General features: G+C 39.3%; 2 protein-coding genes and 3 non-coding genes across 9 annotated transcripts in view; all 5 read left to right on the top strand.

The window, feature by feature from the left end:
• Positions 1-5904: 5904 nt before the first annotated feature.
• On the top strand, positions 5905-14092 carry RABGGTB (Rab geranylgeranyltransferase subunit beta). Of its 5 annotated transcripts, none has more exons than XM_065910863.1 (9): positions 5905-5932; positions 6942-7049; positions 7692-7889; positions 9083-9188; positions 10006-10058; positions 10140-10250; positions 10936-11061; positions 12806-12955; positions 13508-14092. In XM_065910863.1, exons 1-9 carry the CDS (start codon positions 5930-5932, stop codon positions 13646-13648), a joined length of 996 nt encoding a protein of 331 aa, XP_065766935.1. In that variant the 5' UTR covers positions 5905-5929; the 3' UTR covers positions 13649-14092. The 5 variants fall into 5 exon arrangements, with proteins under 5 accessions (XP_065766935.1, XP_065766918.1, XP_065766926.1 ...); XM_065910846.1 differs by lacking the exon at positions 5905-5932 and adding an exon at positions 6028-6051; XM_065910854.1 differs by lacking the exon at positions 5905-5932 and adding an exon at positions 6028-6051 and having other exon boundaries at positions 12806-12959; positions 13512-14092.
• Positions 6701-6779, top strand: LOC136156424 (small nucleolar RNA SNORD45). Its single transcript, XR_010660978.1, has one exon. It is a non-coding gene; the product is annotated as a small nucleolar RNA SNORD45 (small nucleolar RNA).
• Positions 7322-7404, top strand: LOC136156426 (small nucleolar RNA SNORD45). The gene has a single exon (XR_010660980.1). It is a non-coding gene; the product is annotated as a small nucleolar RNA SNORD45 (small nucleolar RNA).
• On the top strand, positions 8038-8109 carry LOC136156425 (small nucleolar RNA SNORD45). Its single transcript, XR_010660979.1, has one exon. It is a non-coding gene; the product is annotated as a small nucleolar RNA SNORD45 (small nucleolar RNA).
• A 2028-nt stretch (positions 14093-16120) lies between the features above and the next one.
• Positions 16121-17712, top strand: part of MSH4 (mutS homolog 4) — an 89614-nt gene continuing 88022 nt past the window's right edge. Inside the window, exon 1 of the mRNA XM_065928287.1 lies at positions 16121-16358. Coding sequence (XP_065784359.1) covers positions 16121-16358 — 238 coding nt within the window. The remainder of the gene's footprint in view (positions 16359-17712) is intronic.

Genomic DNA, 17712 nt, shown 5'->3' with positions numbered 1-17712 from the left:
ATGGTTACTAAAGGGGTAATGAAGGAAGGAGGTGGTGGAGATAAATTAGGAGTTTGGGATTAACACATACACACTACTATAGCACAGGGAACTATACTCAATATCTTGTAATAACCTATAATGGAAAACAACCTGAAAAAGGATATACATATGCATATATATATATATACATACACACATATAAATGTATAACTGAATCACTATGCTGTAGACTTAAAACATTGTAAATAATTTATACTTCAATTTAAAAAATGAACAACGCAGTTACTATGTTTCATTGATTCCAAAGGCATATTTTAAAATTTAATATCTCAGAAATCTGGATAAATTTTGTCACTAACCATTGGCTATTTTTTTTTCTACATTTGATGTCTTGGCAATTGGGGTGTTTCTTATAGTCAGTGAAATCTTAGGTAAAATATGATACTGTTGTTTCCTCGAAACGCTATTCCATGACATTATAAAAACTAGAAACAGTTTATATATTGAGTGCTAACGAAACTATGTCCATAGATGCACCTGCATCTCCTGCGTTTCCTGCATTGGCAGGAAGATTCTTTACCACTAGTGCTTATGTACATGTGTGTATATGTGTGTGTGTGTGTGTGTGTGTGTGTGTGTGTGTGTGTGTGTGTGTGTGTGTGTGTGTGTGTAGACTTCCCCTGGTGGCTCAGATGGTAAAGAATCAGCCTGCAGTGTGGGAGACCTGGGTTTGAGATTCTGGATTGGGAGATTCTGATAATTGGGAGAATTTGATAATTGGGTTGATATACTGGGTTGGGAGATTCTTTGGAGAAGGTAATGTCTACCCACTCCAGTATTCTTGCCTGGAGAATTTCATGGACAGAGAAGCCTGGCAGGCTACAGTCCATGGCCTTGCAGAGTTGGACGCCACACTTTTCTTTGCAGGGGAGATATTTTTACTTTTGAAGAGGTAAAACATACAAAGTTTCAAAAGTATCAGAGTATTCAGTGAAAAATGAAAGTCGCTCAGCCTTGTCTGACTCTTTGCCACCCGGTGGACTATACAATCTGTGGAGTCCTCCAGGCCAGAATACAGGAGTGGGTAGCTTTTCCCTTCTCCAGGGGATCTCCCCAACCCAGGGGTCCAACCCAGTTCAGTGAAAAGTTTTCCTTAAATCCTGTCTACAGCCACACATTTCTCCTCCAGTAGGTAACTCTTTGGTTTGTGCTTTCCCAAATATATCCACACATTTCCCCCAGTTGCCCACACAGGTAGTAGCAAATGGTACATTCTGGTTTTGTTTTCACTTAACATACTTTGTATATCTTTCCAGAACAGTGTTTGCAGAGCTTCTGTATCATTTTTAATGGCTGCATAATGAATACACCATAGTTTATTTAACTTTTGATAGTTAAAATATTTGCAGTTTTCTGTTATTACAATGACTGCTGCTATGAATATTTTTGCACATAAGTCACTTCACACCCAAGGGAGTATATCTTTAGGATAAATAGCTAGCAATAGAATTGCTGAATGTAATTTCAAGAATTGCTAGAACATACGCTCCCTACATATATTTCCATGTTGCTCACCATTGTACTCCCAGAACCTAGAATAATATTTGGCACATTCTATTTGGCACAATACATATTTGATGAACGACTTTGTAAATAGGAAGAGGGTCTTACTTTTCATTATTTCAGCAGTTATTGACTTGATCTGAATGTTACTTTTTGGATCTGATGCTTGTGTTATTCTTATACTGAGCATTGCTTTTCCCAAGAGATTTGACCTCCTCCTCTCTCCCTTGGTTTCTCTCACTCTAGAACACTCCTCTCTGATCTGATTTAGAGGCAAAAGAAAGCTAGAGAAATTACATTACTATTGTGAAATAAAATTCATATAATATGGCAAGACAAGAAAATTTTAAACATAAAAAAATTCTTTGTCCTTTGGCCTCTTCTCTCCTCTCATTGTGTTGTGCCTGTGCATTATGCATTGACCAAACCTCCCCGCCTTAGCAGGCATACCTGCTCAGCCATAAAGAGCAACATTCTCCTAGCATCAACAAGATGACTTCTTAAAAATAACGTTTCCTTCTTGGTCTTGTAAGGGGATCACATGAGCTACCACAACTATGGGTAGACTTGGGTTGAGTAAACTGTCAATAATGTCATTTGCTGGACAGTCATTCATCTCAAAAAAACTTATACAACTGTGTCTAGACTTCTAGCTGAGAAATAGTTCTCAAAGTTTTCTGATATGCTCTTCCTGGGTTGTAATTTGTCTTGAATAAAAATCTCCATAATTAATTTTTCATCAGCATTATTTAACCAAGGCTTCTCAGGTGGCACTTATAGTAAAGAACCTGACAATGCAGAAGATGCAGGTTCCATCCCGGGGTTGGGAAGATCCCCTGAAGGAGGGCATGGCAACCCATTCCAGTATTCTTGCCTGGGAAATCTCATGGGCAGAGGAGCCTGGCAGGTTATAGTCCATTGGGTCTCAAGAGTTGAAACCATTTGGCAGGTATGCACACTATTTAACAAGGCAGACTTTTTAAAATAAAAAAATATTAGGGGTAGAGACAGCCATCACTTAATGAAAAAAGTCTCAACTCATCAAACTTATATGCATTTAGTAAAGAACCCTCAAACTATAAATTGAAATATCACCAAATATCAACAGGGAGAAATAACAAACTCTATTATAACAGTAGATTCAGCACTCTCTCAGTTATTGATAACCCACATATGTCACTGTGTCAGGAACCCTTCTCCAAATCATTACTGAATGAAAGAAATTTTAAGGATGTGGGGGTGCCAAAAGTGCTTAAGTATGACAGTCGTGAGAAACAAGAATTGATAACAGCTGTATGATCACACCTAGCAAAACTAAATTCTGTGGAAAGCTCCTAAAAGGAAACTGGGTGTTTCTTTGTTGAAGGTAAGTACCAAATATTTCAGATACCAGTACCTCCTAAAGAAGTGGGAGGCGTAGGTGAGAGACTCAACTGTAATGGCCAAGGCAAACAGGAGGGGAATGTGAACATTTCATGAACATTCACCCCAAAACATTTACTGAACACTTAACTACAAGATGAAAGTGAAAGAGGAGAGTGAAAAAGTTGACTTAAAGCTCAACATTAAGAAAACTAAGATCATGGCATCCTGTCCCATCACTTCATGGCAAATAGATGGGGAAACAGTGGAAACAGTGGCTGATTTTATTTTTCTGGGCTCCAAAATCACTTCAGATGGTGATTGCAGCCATGAAATTAAGAGACGCTTACTCCTTGGAAGGAAAGGTATGACCAACTTAGACAGCATATTAAAAAGCAGAGACATAAAACAAAATAAAATAAAAAAAAGCAGAGACATTACTTTGTCCATAAAGGTCCATCTAGTCAAGGCTATGGTTTTTCCAGTAGTCATGTATGGATGTGAGAGTTGGACTCTAAAGAAAGCTGAGCATGGAAGAATTGATGCTTTTGAACTGTGGTGTTGGAGAACACTCTTGAGAGTCACTTGGACTGCAAGGAGATCCAACCAGTCCATCCTAAAGGAGATCAGTACTGGGTGTTCATTGGAAGGACTGAGGCTGATGCTGAGACTCCAATACTTGGCCACCTGATGAGAAGAGCTGACTCATTTGAAAAGACCCTGATGCTGAGAAAGATTGAGGGCAGGAGGAGAAGGGGACGACAGAGGATGAGATGTTTGGATGGCATCACCGACTCAATGGACATAGGTTTGGACAGACTCCGGCAGTTGATGATGGACAGGGAGGCCTGGTGTGCTGCAGTTCATGGGGTCACAAAGAGTTGGACAAGACGGAGCGGCTGAATGGGACTGAACTGAACTAACTACATGCAACTCTGTTAATTACTGTCCATTTCAGATCTTCAAGGAGTCTCAAGTATAAACGAGTTCTTAAAAGTTATTCCACTGTTTAAATATTATTAGCTTAGTCGCTTCAGTCCTGTAAGACTCTTTTAGACCCTATGAACTGTATGGGATATCATAATGAGATATGAAAGAAATTAACTACTTCATTCTCATTAGTAATGATCATGACCTACTTAAAACGTAGGTCACCTCTGTCCATGGGCTTTCTCCAGGCAAGAACACTGGAGTCAGTTGCCATGCCCTCCTTCAGGGTATCTATCTGACCTAGGGATCAATCCCAGTCTCTTGTTTCCTGCATCAGGCAGGTTCTTTACCACTAGTACCACCTGGGAAGCCATGTATGTATATGTGCTAAGCTGAGTCAGACTCTTTGCGAGCCTGTGGACTACAGCTAGAAAGTCTCCTCTATCCATGGGATTTTCCAGGCAAGAATACTGGAATGGGTTGCCATTTCCTTCTCCAGGGGATCTTCCAGACCCACTGATCGAACCCAGGTCTCCCGCATTACAGGCAGATTGGGAAGCCCCTCAATTCCTGGTAAGTAAGTGTTAGTTGCTCAGTCCCATTCAACTCTTTGCAACTCCATGGACTGCAGCCAGACAGGATCTTCTGTCCATGGGATTCTCCAGGCAAGAATATGGGAATGAGTTGCCATTCCCTTCTCCAGGTGATCTTCCCAACCCAGGGGTGTAACCTGGGTCTCCTGTATTGCAGGTGGATTCTTTAAAGTAGTATTTCCAGTTCCAGTTCAGTCACTCAGTCATGTCCAACTCTTTGTGACCCCATGAACCGCAGCACACCAGGCCCCCCTGTCCATCACCAACTGCCGGAGTCTATCCAAACCTATGTCCATTGAGTCGGTGATGCCATCCAACCATCTCATCCTCTGTCGTCCCCTTCTCCTCCTGCCCTCAATCTTTCTCAGCATCAGGGTCTTTTCAAATGAGTCAGCTCTTCACATCAGGTGGCCAAGTATTGGAGTCTCAGTGTCAGCCTCAGTCCTTCCAAAGAATACCCAGTACTGATCTCCTTTAGGATGGACTGGTTGGATCTCCTTGCAGTCCAAGTGACTCTCAAGAGTGTTCTCCAACACCACAGTTCAAAAGCATCAATTCTTCCATGCTCAGCTTTCTTTAGAGTCCAATTCTCACATCCATACATGACTACTGGAAAAACCATAGCCTTGACTAGATGGATCTTTATGGACAAAGTAATGTCTCTGCTTTTTAACATGCTGTCTAGGTTGGTATTAACTTTCCTTCCAAGGAGTAAGTATCTCTTAATTTCATGGCTGCAATCACCATCTGCAGTGATTTTAGAGCCCCCCCAAAATAAAGTCAGCCACTGTTTCCCCATCTATTTGCCATGAAGTGATGGGACCAGATGCCATATCTTAGTTTTCTTAATGTTGAGCTTTAAGCCAACTTTTTCACTCTCCTCTTTCACTTTCATCAAGAGGCTTTTTAGTTCCTCTTCACTTTCTGCCATAAGGATGGTATCATCTGCATATCTGAGGTTATTGATATTTCTCCCGGCAATCGTGAGTCCAGCTGTGCTTCCTCCAGCCCAGCGTTTCTCATGATGTACACTGCATATAAGTTAAATACGCAGGGTGACAATATACAGCCTTGACATACTCCTTTTCCTATTTGGCACCAGTCTGTTGATCCAGGTCCACTTCTAACGGTTGATTCCTGACCTGCATACAGGTTTCTCAAGAAGCAGGTCAGAGGGCCTGGTATTCCCATCTCCTTTAGAATTTTCCACAGTTTATTGTGTAGTATTTAGCGAAGCCCTAAATATTACTTAAAACTCTTAAAACTGAGGAGATAATGAGAGGAGAAAATTGGCGCCAGAGACTTTCGGCGCAGGCAGCGAGGACAGCTATGAGCAGTCGATGGGGTCCTAGGGCAGGCGCGGAACTGCTGCTTCCTTCAGGCAAGAACGGTGGTCAGCTGTGTCGGGGCGGAGAGGGGGCCTGAGGAGCGCTTCTGCGCAGGCGCTTGCCTCCTAAATCCGCCCACTGACGAGCTAAGTTCTCTTTTCGCTCTCAGTCATGGTGAGTGTGGACGCGTTTTGTATTGCTGTCTAGATGTGTCCGTAGGAGAATGTATAGGGTAGTATTTAGGCTCTTTAGTCACTAGTGGGTTGTTTTCTTAGTGTTGGAGAATGATTGGGGTAAGACACAGGCCTTGGAAGGTAGTTTGAGGGCTCAGACGATGTGAAGTGTTACTCAGCGTTTTGTGCTGATCTCGCGGGTGCAGTTGCGGCCGGACTTCCTGCTATCGGGCGGGACTCGGTTCGACGACCTTATTTCTTAATCCCACCGCTCCCCCACAAAAGCCGGTTGGTTTTTACCTTCCGTATAGCCATGTATATATGGCTCGAAATCTTTGGAATTGTTGATGGTATGGTCTCGTTCCAGTAAGTTTTAATGGGATATGAAGGAAATTAACTGCTTCATTCTTATTGGTAATGATCTTGAACTACTTAAATGTAGCCTCAGTCACAAAGATGTAGCTGAGAAATGTGCCGAACTAGAGCAACAACAATCATCACCCGGGGGCTTGTTGGAAATACAGAAACTTAAGACTAAATCCGGAAAAGAATCGTTAGCTTGATAAATAACTGTTGGCGTGCATGGAAGGTGCTTTGAAACCTGAGTTTTTAAGATTAATGAAATCTCACTAAAGAACTGAACTGCAAATTATGGGACAGATAGGTTCTTATTTAATGCTTTATCTTGTTTTCTGCCACGTGTAAACCGTAAGTTGAAAATTTTGAGTCTGTTTTACTTTTCACCCGAGACGAGGACGGTAGTTTTTTGGGTCGATGATGAGCTGGCATGTATTCTGAATCTAAAGTTGATTATTACTACTTTAGCTCTAGAATTACTCTGAGACCTGAAGAATACCTGAAACTATGAAAACTTTAGTTCTTTTTAGTCAGCTACTTTTAAACTTGAAAGCTTCTATATATGGCAAGATGAAATAAGATGAAATTGAAATGTATGCTCTGGGGTCAAACATTAACAGATAAAAATTTATGAAATGTCTTGTGTGTGAAAGGGTACACCGCAGAAGGATGTTATCATTAAGCCAGATGCACCTGACACCCTGTTACTGGAGAAGCATGCAGATTATATTGCATCCTATGGCTCAAAGAAAGATGACTACGTATGTATACTTTTGTGTTGAAAAGTTTTTATTTTTTAAACGTGTCAAATTGTTTGGTCAGGATGGTTTGTATTTCTTAAAAATGGTTTCCAACTCCTGCATACCAGGAACTGATGTCTGTGGTTGAGCAGCCATGGGAGTTAACCTTGATTCTTACCAATAATTATGTAGAGGCTTTGGCAGACAAAGTAGATTACCTTCCTGGCCAGATATATAAGAATTTTGAGGTAGCGAATAGATTTCTATTTTTGTAGTTGAGCTAATACTTTCAAGGTCAGTGATGTGTTGGCATGTATTACCTGAGTTTATGGTGATGTGTAATAACACTTAAGCTCTAGAATTAAGCTGAGACCTTGAAAAAGTTTTACCTTGAAGAATGTTCCCAGTTTTCATTTCTCGGAACCTTAGGAAAAACTGAATTAAGCAGCTTAATTAGAAGTAAATATTTTCCCCTATAGTATAGAAAGAGCTGAATTATTTACCATGTTGGGAAACATCTCGTACTAATGAATTCCCATAAATAATTGGCAGCTATGGAGTTGTTAGAGCCATATGACAGTATGGGTATTTAGCTTCTGTGTTGCGTATCTTTAAACTGATATCAGTTCAGACTGACGCACTAAAGTAATTTCTGTGTTTTAGGAATATTGCATGTCTGAATATTTGAGAATGAGTGGCATCTATTGGGGTTTGACCGTAATGGATCTCATGGGACAACTACATCGCATGAATAGAGAAGAAATTCTGACATTTATTAAGTCTTGTCAACATGAGTGTGGTGGAATAAGTGCTAGTATTGGACATGATCCTCATCTTTTGTATACTCTTAGTGCCGTTCAGGTAAATACTAATGAAAATTCAGCAGTCTTGGTAGTGTAGTCTCTTACTTGAGAAAGAGAATTGAAAATAGGGATCAGAAAGGTGACAAAATCCCTATCTATGTAAAAAATTATCCATATGTTTTCAAATGAGATCTGTTTCAAAGCAAGGTCAATGATGTGATGGCATGTATTAGCTGAATCCAAAGTTGATGTAAATTCTAAAATGGCACTGAGACCTTGGATGGTAAAATGTTTATCTTACGTATATGTAAATGTCTGGAAGTCACTAAGTGGAAGATTTTTTTTTTTTGAGCAAGAAAAATTCTTTTGGTGTTAAGGCACTGAAATTTGATTTATTTATTGTACAGCATGACCTACCCTATCCCAATAGATTTGTACCCTATCCCGATAGAAAACATGTAAGTTTTAACCTGATGATACAAAACATTTTTTAAAGCAGGTAGGATATTCTGAAGATTTGTCACTTGGAACTTACTCATTCAGAGAACAGTACATAGCATAATGGATTATATAAACTGCTCGAAGCCTGTGTACAATATGTGTAGATGCCTCCATTCACCTTTTTTTTTGTATTGGTCAGACTTCCTACATGGCATTTGCTTTCTTACATGGCCTGGCCATTTCTGCTCCCTTTGGTTTCATCTTCTCATCTAATTTCTGGAAATGCCAAGCTGCCTTTGGTTCCCTGCTTCTACTCTGCCATTTCATGACTTTGCTCTTTACTATGGAGTTGACTTTTTTCTTTTTTTTTTTTGGAGTTGACTTTTTAAAAATTAAAAAAATTATTTTTGGCCTCACTCTGGCTTGTGGGATCTTAGTTCCCTGACCAGAGATTGAACCGGGGTCAAGGCAATGAAAGCACTGGATCCTAACTGCTGAACCACCAGGAATGTCCATCTGGAGTTAGCTTTGATTTTGATTATTTGTAAAGATTCACAAATAAAATCCTTAAAGTCTATATAAGTTTCATAAATGAGTCTCAGTGTTAACAATGGTTAAAGACTTGTTGGTAATACCTATAATTTTACTCCGTAATAGAATTGCATATTTGAGAAAAGTTTTCAAGGTGTGTAGACAAAAGGACATGCATGCTTGACAACTTAGAAGAACATCATTAGTTGAGAACATCATCATTAGAACAAACTGACCAGTGGCGAGGTATCTGCTTACCATGGTTTGTTTCTGTTACAGATACTTACTCTCTATGATAGTATTAATGTTATTGACATAAATAAAGTTGTGGAATATGTTCAGAGTCTACAGAAAGAAGATGGTTCTTTTGCTGGAGATATTTGGGGTAATGTCATTTTAATCCATGGCACCTAGAATACCAATATAAAAATGGTTTGCTTTGGTGTTTATTACAGTAATAAGCTTGGTTGCAGGTTTTAAAGTATAATGAATTGGGGGCTTTGCTAATAGTTTATAAGGAGATTATAAGTTTTTCATTTTTTCAGGTCCCACTAAGCAGCTGGTCTAACTGGAATTAATGGTCTGCTGGAAGTTCCAGCATGCACTGTGCTAGTTATAGCAGCATACAGGAGTACTGGAACAGAGAGGGCAAGTCTAAAAGATAAGGTAGGTGAAACTTTTTTCCCCAGTATTTGGTGGCTTTGTAAAGTTTTTTAAAAACTTAACTGGCAAGGGGAAAATAATTTTTAAAAAAACTTTACAAAATTACTGAATATTTGAGTGGAGGGGAGGGAGTAGTATTTTACTTGATAAATCTAGATAATCTCTGCTTTAGGGCTGAATACAGTGCAGGCCGGAGAGACCAGCTGCTTCATGGGATGTGAAAATCTACCTTTATATAATAGGGTAAGTTTATCATTCTTAGAAATTGACTAGTTACCTTATCTTTCTGGGCGCTCTGTAAGCAATTAGTTCATAGTACTTTTGACAAAGCCATTTTTAGTACTTAGTTTCCTTAGAAGTAAAGTTAAGTGAATATATACTTCAGATGTAGTTTTCCTCCTGGACAGTCGAAGTACATGTTAGGCATGAACTTTTGGAAATACTACTATGGTAGTTGTACAGAGATTTTTAATTAACTTTATGTAATATGACTAGAAGCCTCTGATAACACATAATGCTTTGGTTTTCTTTATTTTTAGGAGAAATTGATACAAGATTCTCTTTTTGTGCGGTGGCAACTTTGGCACTATTGGTAAGTTTCAAATGTTGTATTGGAAATGATTAACTTTTGATGATTATTCTGGAACTTAATAGGCATGTTTTCTGTTTACAGGGGAAGTTGGATGCTATTAATGTGGAAAAGGCAATTGAATTTGTTTTATCATGTATGAACTTTGATGGTGGATTTGGTTGCAGACCAGGTTCTGAATCCCATGCCGGGCAGGTAATTCATTAATCCAGATTAAAATGGAGTGTCAGTTTTGAAGGGGATGACCGGTGTAACTGGAAAATAGCAAGTTTATTTGACTGAATGTAGAAAATAAGAATTGCTTAATTGCTGCTTGAGGAAGGCATTTTTACAGTTGCTGACTTTGAGTCCCCTGTTGGTGAAATCATCTGGCCAGATAAACATAAGTAGTTTTGTAATTACCAGAAATATATTTTGATTTTCTATTAGTTCTTATGTGTGTGTGTTAGTCACTCAGGTATGTCCAACTCTTTGCCACCTCATGGACTATAGCCCCCCAGGCTCCTCTGTCCATGGAATTCTCCAGGCAAGAAGACTGGAGTGGGTTGCCATTCTCTTCTTAATTTTAAGCAAGCAGATTAAAAACATTCTGTATCTCCCTATCCCGAACACCTGTGTTAGAGGATGTTGTATATGTAAATGATTGTCAAACAGTTTGCTCTTAGCCATGAAAAAACTGATGGTAGTCTTTCATTGCAGAGTTGGATCCTAGTAGTATACTTCAGATTTGTTCAAGTAATTATGTGATGTTTATGTTTGCTATTCTTACTGTCAGCAAATTTTTAGATAGAGAATGGAGCTTTAATAATTAAAGTTTTTTTTAATCAGTGTTACTGTTGAAAAACTATTATACACATGTACTTTATGTCTGTAATTTTAGATCTATTGTTGCACAGGATTCTTGGCTATTACTAGTCAGTTGCACCAAGTAAATTCTGATTTACTCGGTTGGTGGCTTTGTGAACGACAGCTTCCATCAGGCGGACTCAATGGAAGGCCAGAGAAGGTATTGTTTCTTAAGGTTAATCTTTATATTTTATAAACTTGAATGAGGACTGCTTTTTTTTGCCTTTTGTTTTGTAATATTGCTCTTACAAATTGATCATGAGGTTTTTTACTTTAATACTTTGCAAAATTTAGTTGTACCTTCTAAAAATGCTCTTGGCAAAAGTAAAACAAGAGTTGAAATTCCTATTAATCCTGATGTCCATTTAAAAGACAGTTGTGAAAAGGTTGCCTGGTACTTTTTGATTTTCTTTGACAAATACTCTGGACTTTAAAATGTGTTTGTATTCATAGTATAAATTCTTAAAATTTATACTTATAAAATTCCTTCTTAAGGATTCCTTCAGAATTTTATTTATAAAACTCCTTCTGAAGGCCTTGTATTTTTCACCTACATGAAACTTTTCTTCTTTAAACTATACCAGGGACTCACAGTCGTGCATTATGCATATCTGGGAATCAAAGGCCACTATTAACACTTGGATCTTGTATAGAAATCTCCATGCTCACTTACAGATGGGAAAGGATAATGGATTTGCCAAAAGAAAGATTTCTTTTAAAAAACTGGATTACAACGTTTTCATTTAAAATCTTTATTTTTAAAGAAAAACTCAATTCTGTTTAGCTCTCAATGTACTCTAAATTGGGTCTGTAAAGACCAGATAGTATTTTTACCTTTGCCCTATTGGCTTGTTGCAACTACACTGCTGCCCTGAACAACATTGTTGCCAGACAGTAAAAAATGAATGGGTGTGGTTGTATTCCATTGAAATTACTAATGAATTTCATAATGGTTTTCCTTTCACAATACTATTTTTAAAAATCATTTACAAATAGTGAAAGCTATTCTTTGGTTTGGGCCCTTGAGCTAAAATATGATAAAGCATACTGATGCTTTTATTCTGGGTCATTGTATTTTTATGTAATTTTTGTTGCTTGTTACTTCTGAATAAAAACCACGAGTGGTACCTAGTTAAGATCCACTGAAAAATCTGGGCAACTTTTCAATAATTAGGAAATGGGTGAGGGTGGGGATAGCACTTAGAATCTAGGACAGCTTTTAATGTTCTTGGGGATCACCCTGGGATCTAGTTGAAATTCAGTGTAAGGTGGGGTCTTCTGCATTTAAGTTATGATTTAAGGAGCAAGGGTGATTTTATTTTTTTAAACTAAGTTGTATACTTTCCTGGACAGCACTTATTGACAATGCTACCCATGGCAGTGGAACGTATATTGCCATAGTTCTTACAAGCCTTACTACCAGTTTCTTGGAAAAGAGACTGATGTAAGCATTCATTTCCTATATAAATTAAGGTGGATAGATGGTTATCAGTGAATAGTGAAACTGAAACATTTAGCATGGTTTTCTGTGAAATCAAGAATCTGCCTGCAAGGTAGGCAGCACAGGAGGTGTAGGTTCAATCCCTGGCTCAGGAAGATCCTCTAGGGAAGGAAATGGCAATCCACTCCAATATTCTTTGCCAGAAAATTTCTGTGGACAGAGGAGCCTAGTGGGCTACAGTTCATGGGGTTGCAGAGTCAGACGTGACTGAGCATGCCTGCATACTCATTCTAGTTCTGTGGAATGAAGCATTTGATCTCTTTTCCAATGATTATCCTTTAATTCTAAGCAGTTTTTGGATTTCAGTGTTTCAAACACTGCATTGTCAATATATCCCTTGATTCCCCTCCCACCCCAGGTATTTAGAAAACATTTGTGGCAACTTCTGGCTTTTTCCTCCTAGTTACCAGATGTATGCTATTCATGGTGGGTGTTGGCTTCCCTAAAGATAATTGGAAGGCTTCATTGGATTGATAGAGAAAAACTCCGCAGTTTCATCCTAGCATGTCAAGATGAAGAAACAGGAGGATTCGCAGATAGGCCAGGAGATATGGCAAGTATATTTATGACTTAACATAACAGTTAAAATTTTCAGTGTTGTTTTATTCTTAAGAGTCTAAGGGTTCAAAAACTAGGAATTAGTGGGGAACAGATAGTATTTTCAAGTGTTAATTTGAAAGGATGCTTCTAAAATGTCATTTAAAAGTGTACTAAGGTGCTTTTCTGGTGGCTCAGATGGTAAAGAATCTGCCTGCAATGCAGAAGACCCAGGTTCAATCACAGTATCCTTGCCTGCAGAATTCCATGGACAGGAGCCTGGCAGGCTACAGTCCATGGGGTCGCAGAGATTCGAACGTGACTGAGTGACTGACACACACAAAAGAGTATGAAAGATCTGAAACATTTTTACAGTACTTACTGCTAAGAAATGAGTGTGTGCGCCAAGTCCTCTGTTTAAAAGTGCAGTTTGAAACCATTATTTCAGAAAATTTTAAGATAATATTTAAATACAGAGTGCAATGGCCTCCAGTATAATCATTGTTCAAAAGCAGGGTTTTAGAAGTTGTCATTTTGTAATATTCTGTAAATTCTTATTTTTTAATAGGTAGATCCTTTTCATACTCTGTTTGGAATTGCTGGATTGTCACTTTTGGGAGAAGAACAGATTAAACCTGTTAGCCCTGTTTTTTGCATGCCTGAAGAAGTACTTCGGAGAGTGAATGTTCAGCCTGAACTAGTGAGCTAGGTTAGATCCCTTGATGGAGAAGTTGGTTAATATAGTTTTTATTGTGTTTTAACATTGCAGTAGTTGAAGTGCTTAACAAACTTAGTGACTCCCATGTTAATATTTTGTACATGAATTGTGTTAATTTTAATAAATTATATAATTATACATATTGTAAATTAAGATCTTTATTGTATCTTTCCTTCTGGAATGCTGTTATTCTGATTTTTTTTGTTTATGCTTCAGTGTATTTGTTTTCTTGTATGTCTTCATAACAGCAAACTTGAACTCTCTTTAGCTGAAGTCTTATGTTCTGATTTTCCTGGGTACTCCCTTGATATGTTATATATAACTACAGTTAATGTAAATTGGTCTTTGTCAGTGAGAATGTTACTGATAAAGAATTGATGAACTGTATAGGAATTAAAAGATGAAACAAAAATAAATGGCTGAAATTTGGGAATATTTCATGCTTGTGGTTAATGAGTTGGGTTCAGAGTGGTTTAGGTAAATGATGAGAATTCACTAAGATGAGGATTGCAATCAGGACTATACTTTACTCACTTTTTAACATTTTATGTCAGAATGCCAAGGGATTGTTGGCATTTTTTTCATGCCCAGTAAGGAAATACAAGCTGATACTTGCCACAGTGTTCATGTATAACCTGTTTCCACAAAGATTAGATCACACTAATGTTTGTGTTCTTGGTGAAAAAGTATTTTAGTGAGTGTTTTTCTTGATGGACGTTGAAATGTGCTGAAGCAAGTTTGCAATAATAACCCTAACAGTAAACAATTTTACATGTGAATAGTGATTTCTCTTAACACATTGAGCAATGTCTGCTTTTATGTTATTGAAATGTCTGGCATTGTTTCTTGACAGTTCATTAAGTTTGGGTTGAATTACCAGTGTTTCTGAAAGTTTGGAAGTCATTGGATGGAACACAATGGTATCATTGGAAGTTTTGAGTACTACAGTCACTGCACATGGGTGACTGCAATGGTTTCATATTCTATATCTGATTTCACAATTGAGTGAATTCAGCAGTGGACATCTAATGGTATCTAGAGTGTTTTCTCAATCCTGGTTTCTCTACCATGTTGAATTACTGTGTCTGTATTTAAGAGACCCATGGCATCTGGTCCCATCACATCATGGCAAATAGATGGGGAAACAGTGAGAGACTATTTTTTTGGGCTCCAGAATCACTGCAGATGGTGACTGCAGCCATGAAATTAAAATATGCTTACTCCTTGGAAGGAAAGTTATGACCAACCTAGACAGCATATTAAAAAGCAGAGACATTACTTTGCCAACAAAGGTTCCTCTAGTCAAAGCTATGGTTTTTCCAGTAGTCATGTATGGATGTGACAGTTGGACTATAAAGAAAGCTGAGCATAGAATTGATGCTTTTGAACTGTGGCATTGGAGAAGGCTCTTGAGAGTCCCTTGGACTGCAAGGAGATCCAACCAATCCATCCTAAAGGAAATCAGTCCTGAATATTCATTGGAAGGACTGATGCTAAAGCTGAAATATTTTGGCCATCTGATGTGAAGAGCTGACTCATTTGAAAGGCGCTGATGCTGGGAAAGATTGAAGGCGGGAGAAGGGGACGACAGAGGATGAGATGGTTAGATGGCATCACCGACTCAAGGTACATGAGTTTGAGTAAACTCTGGGAGTTGGTGATGGACAGGGAGGCCTGGCATGCTACAGTCCATGGGGTTGCCAAGAGTCGGACACGACTGAGTGAACTGAACTGGGAAATACTAGCACAGAATGTCGTGCGATAAGAGAAATAAGGTGTAGTGGGAATAATGAAACTCCCAAATTGTATTTGGAGGAAGAACTTGCAACATACTCCAGTATTCTTGCAACTTCCATGGAGGGAGGGCCCTCCCGGGCTACAGTCCATGGGGTCACAAATAGCATGGGGTCACGACTGAATACAGACACACACAAATTGGCCCTGAATTCCATTTAGTTGAGGGGGTCTACCTCACATTATGAAAGCGTTAGTTGCTCAGTCATGACCGACTTTTGGCTCCTCTGTCCATGGGGTTTTCCAGGCAAGAATACTGGAGTGGGTTGCCATTCCCTTCAGGGGATCTGGACCCGGGGATTGAATCCAGGTCTCCTGCATTGCAGGCGATTCTTTAGCATTTGAACCAGAGAAGAGATTAAGCTAGACCTCGTATTAAGCTTGACCAAATTCAGCAGTTGACGGGACCGGAACACTTGAGAGTACATTCTCCAGTGTTGTCTTTAAATCATTTTAACAAAAGAAGCATTTAATCACCTGTGTGCCCGGTCGCTCAGAACTGCCCAACATTTTGCGGCTCCATGGATTTGTGGTTTATCAGGGATAAAGGTGGGTGGGCGTGATACTGTGGGGCTCTGCGCCTGCGCATTGCGACTCTGCGCGCCGCGCTTTCGTATTTTCCCCGCGTCGCTTTGCCCCACAGCAGAGTTGCTCTGAGTGTCTGTGAGGATGCTGCGGCCTGACATCTCACCAACGTTTCCTTCTGTCCCTGTGGCTTCCCCCTGCTCACCAGAGGCTCGGTCCCAGGGTCCCCGCTACAATTTCGAACTCCAGGAGACTCCTTTGAGCCGCCCTTCAGCCCAAGCCGCCTCTGCGTCTTCCCCACCAGGCACGTCTGGAGCCGCGGGTGACAGGAGCGGCAGCAGTAGCCTAGCTGGGCACCCGCTCAGCGCCCTTCCGCCTCAAGGCAAGGAGTTGTGTGAACTTCTGGAGGTTCGGGGAACCGTGGTCTCTGGTTAACATAGAAGTTTCAGTTGGTGTCTGTTTGGAATTTGGGAGTGGGGTGCTCTACGAATTGAGTGGGTCTGAGAGATTTAAGGGCTGGACTCCTCCTCACGTTGGTTTTCTTACAAGGCCGTGATGGCGGATGGCTCAGTTTTGAGGCAAGCTGTATTCATATCCCGGGTAATGTGCCTCCCGCCGCGCCCCATGACAGATGAATGAATTTGTGCACGAATTTAGTGATTGGAGTGGTAAACCTGGAGTGGTAAACCACTTGGCTCCTGAACTTACGCCTCCAAGTCCTTCTAGGATGTCTTGAAAACAGATAAGCTTTGAGAACAGACCAGATTTAACATTTTCTTTAATTGAGGTGAATAATACATTTAGTGTGAAAAATGCCCTTTAAGGAGTATTCAACTCGTTTATCTTATAGTCAGTTACTCTCCGTGACAAAACCGTCACCTTTTGCCCACACAGTTTTGCCACTCACTGGTAAGGTAACAAATGCCAAATCCGGAGGTCACTTTTCAGTTCATCTTATGTAAACTTCCCACTCTGTTTAATGTTCTTCACCAGTCTTGTCTTGAACTGTCTTAATTTGATTTCCTTGATTCCACTCTTCCCTGTTTTTCACCTACCTTCCACAGAAATATGCCTACTTTTGTTAGTTTACAAATTATTGACTTGTCCTTAGAGGTTTTTTCTAGGCTACTTCTATCTGATTGTGATTATCACTACAGCCCAGATCTCATCTTTGCCCCCAGATTCCTGTTTCAGACTGTCTTCTGAAGTTTCTAGTAAAGAACGAGTGGACATCCTCACACTCACTATATGATTAATTGAATTCATCTCTCTTCAGCTCCTCAACCTGTTTCTCTTATCTCAATCATTGGGTTTTAAAAATCTTTAGGAGACTTCAATGATTCAAGTATTCCCTCACTCATAACTTCCAAAGTTAACAAGTTCTAGATTTATCTTTTAAATAATTCTGTCCTTTTCTCTGTGCTATTACAGGCCCTTTTATGTCTGAATTATTGCCTCAAACTCTTAATGTTTCTTTCTTCTAAGCTTATTTACAGTGTCACTAGAGTTATATGGAAAATGAAAATCTATGTCCCTTGACACTTCAACCAGTGACTCTATTTGCAGGTAAAAAATTGTACTCTTTAGCAGGATATCCAAGTCCATTTGGGATATGTTTTCAGTCTTTGCAGTCTTATATCTCATCATTTCTTAATAATTACCCTACTTTCTAACTTAATTGACCTACTTGTTCTTCCTCCAAGGCAACATACGTGTTTATCAGTATAATCCCCTTC

This window comes from Muntiacus reevesi, chromosome 1 (assembly GCF_963930625.1).
Source record: "Muntiacus reevesi chromosome 1, mMunRee1.1, whole genome shotgun sequence".
NCBI classification, from domain to species: domain Eukaryota; kingdom Metazoa; phylum Chordata; class Mammalia; order Artiodactyla; family Cervidae; genus Muntiacus; species Muntiacus reevesi.
This window is presented reverse-complemented; position numbering and strand designations above follow the sequence as displayed.

What these genes read in the sequence shown, in the direction of transcription:
- RABGGTB (XM_065910846.1), top strand. An exon ending in ATACTCTTAGTGCCGTTCAG is followed by an intron (nt 7,890 to 9,082) that starts GTAAATACTAAT and finishes TTTCTGTTACAG; the next exon opens with ATACTTACTCTCTATGATAG. An exon ending in TCAATGGAAGGCCAGAGAAG is followed by an intron (nt 11,062 to 12,805) that starts GTATTGTTTCTT and finishes TTTTCCTCCTAG; the next exon opens with TTACCAGATGTATGCTATTC.